Consider the following 1,964-nt stretch of genomic DNA (forward strand, 5'->3'; position numbering starts at 1 on the left):
GATGTTTGTAACATCTTTTAAAGTGATGCTAGGCTACTTTTATCAACAAAAATTGTATTACAATAATTTTATTTTTCCTACAACATTGGTTGATGTAAAATAAATGAAATTCCAAATTCCTTATGTTATAAAAGCTACAATCATATGTAGACAAAATGGTATTTGCATACCACTGTTACAAGAGTAGATTACTCAGGCACTCTATTGTATCACCTCTAATCAATTAACAACAATGCTTGATATAAAAATTTTTACATTTAAGCTAACAAAATCCTTGATACAGTGTGACCACCTAACACGACCAATGATTATCCAGCCATATTGTTTGTCACTTTCAAACCTATAAAAAAATTAACTTTCTTTTACCATTCCTTAGAAGTGTTAGGATGCACTAAGGACATCAGTTATATAATGGAAAGACCTTGCAAAGAAACACATTTACTGGCTATTTAACTTCAGAAGAGAGCATATGCAACATTGAAATAGATCAAAACCCTGTTCATACATATTCTTAAGTGCTTCCAATCAAATCACCGAATACATGAAACTGGTGCAACCTTGAACAATAAAATGCACAAACGTGACTAGTTCTGACAAATTCCTTGAAGGAATTGATTCATATCTTGTGTGTGAAATATATGAACTGCAATCTTCTCATTTCTAACACTGATCAAGTTTTTAGTCAATCCAAAATCATAAATCTGCATCTCTTATCTGGATAATTTCATTGCCCTTAAAGCAATGACAGGTAACGTACGAGTATATGGTCAGGTGATCACATACAAAAATAAACATCAAAATAAAAATGATAAATTTCTTCATGACACTTTATATCTCCAACTTTTGTTGAAGAAAAGCAACAAAATTTTCTAAAATGTTAAGCTCTGAACTGCCAGTGTTTCCTGATAAGTTACCTGTCTATGAAGATTTACAAAAATCACTAAACTAATTCTTGGCATAGATAATTAGCCTAAAAAATAATCAAAATCATAAATATGTACTACTTTCTATAAATAGAAATCACTTTTATCAAAAAGACAAATTAAAAAACTTTTATTTTCTTTTTATAGTTAAGACTATAGTGACTAAGGATGAGCTACATACCACATGTTACTCTTGCTGACTAATTAATATTTTTCTTACTCACTGGTGTCGTGCCAGCTGATATTCATCATAGAAGTAAATAAACATAAAACTCCATGATAATGGTCCTTATAGTATGTGATACTATGGCATATATTATTCTTCATGAAATGCAACAGACTATCTAGTCCAAGATGTAGAGAAGCATTAATTAGGAAAGAGAAAAAAATCCAAATCAACAGAGAACAGGATATTTCAAAACAAATTAGCAAGAGAAAAAATAAGAACATTAATGCCCTATCCCATTCTTTAAGAAACACTGGGGTTTCACCTAGCCTCCCCCTCTACAACTGGTACCTCCTGCTTTTCCTCCAGCTCCTGCTGCTGAGGCTCAGAGAGGTGCTGCTCATCGCCCTTGTCTTTTGCCTTCTCCACCAGAACAGGCTGCTCCTGGAGGGTGAGGCCCTCCAGTTTTGTGAGAATGTCATCACACTCTTCAACAGGGCCAGTGAAACGTAGGAAGGCAAATCCACTTCTGCCTCGCCATGTGATGTCCATTGGCTGAACATTTCGGTTCTGGAGAGCATCCTTGAGCTCACGCACTCTGCAAGGAAGCAAATTCATATCAAATGTAATGTTGGGAATGTGGGAACACACAAAACAAAGCTGCTAAGTAAACTTGTGTGCAACATTAACATATACATATAAATATTCCCCCTCAGTGCTAAATGTGTATATACTATCAGACTCGCTACACTGAAGGATGATGTAACAGTGAAAATATGTACAAAGTGGAAATGCAACAGCCAGAAATGATAAAGAGAAATTCTATTATATACAGTATTCCATTTCACCTCTAAATATTATACACAAAAAGATGA

At 34.0% G+C, this 1,964-nt stretch overlaps 1 protein-coding gene across 3 annotated transcripts in view; it reads right to left on the minus strand.

The window, feature by feature from the left end:
- Positions 1 to 6: 6 nt before the first annotated feature.
- LOC119588580 (methenyltetrahydrofolate synthase domain-containing protein-like) overlaps positions 7 to 1,964 on the minus strand; it is a gene marked incomplete in the record, with an annotated part of 56,358 nt that continues 54,400 nt past the window's right edge. For all 3 annotated transcript variants that reach the window (XM_037937222.1, XM_037937220.1, XM_037937221.1), the window contains 1 exon segment: positions 7 to 1,687. In XM_037937222.1, the coding sequence (XP_037793150.1) occupies positions 1,411 to 1,687 (277 nt within the window).

This window comes from Penaeus monodon, chromosome 24 (assembly GCF_015228065.2).
Source record: "Penaeus monodon isolate SGIC_2016 chromosome 24, NSTDA_Pmon_1, whole genome shotgun sequence".
Lineage (NCBI taxonomy): Eukaryota > Metazoa > Arthropoda > Malacostraca > Decapoda > Penaeidae > Penaeus > Penaeus monodon.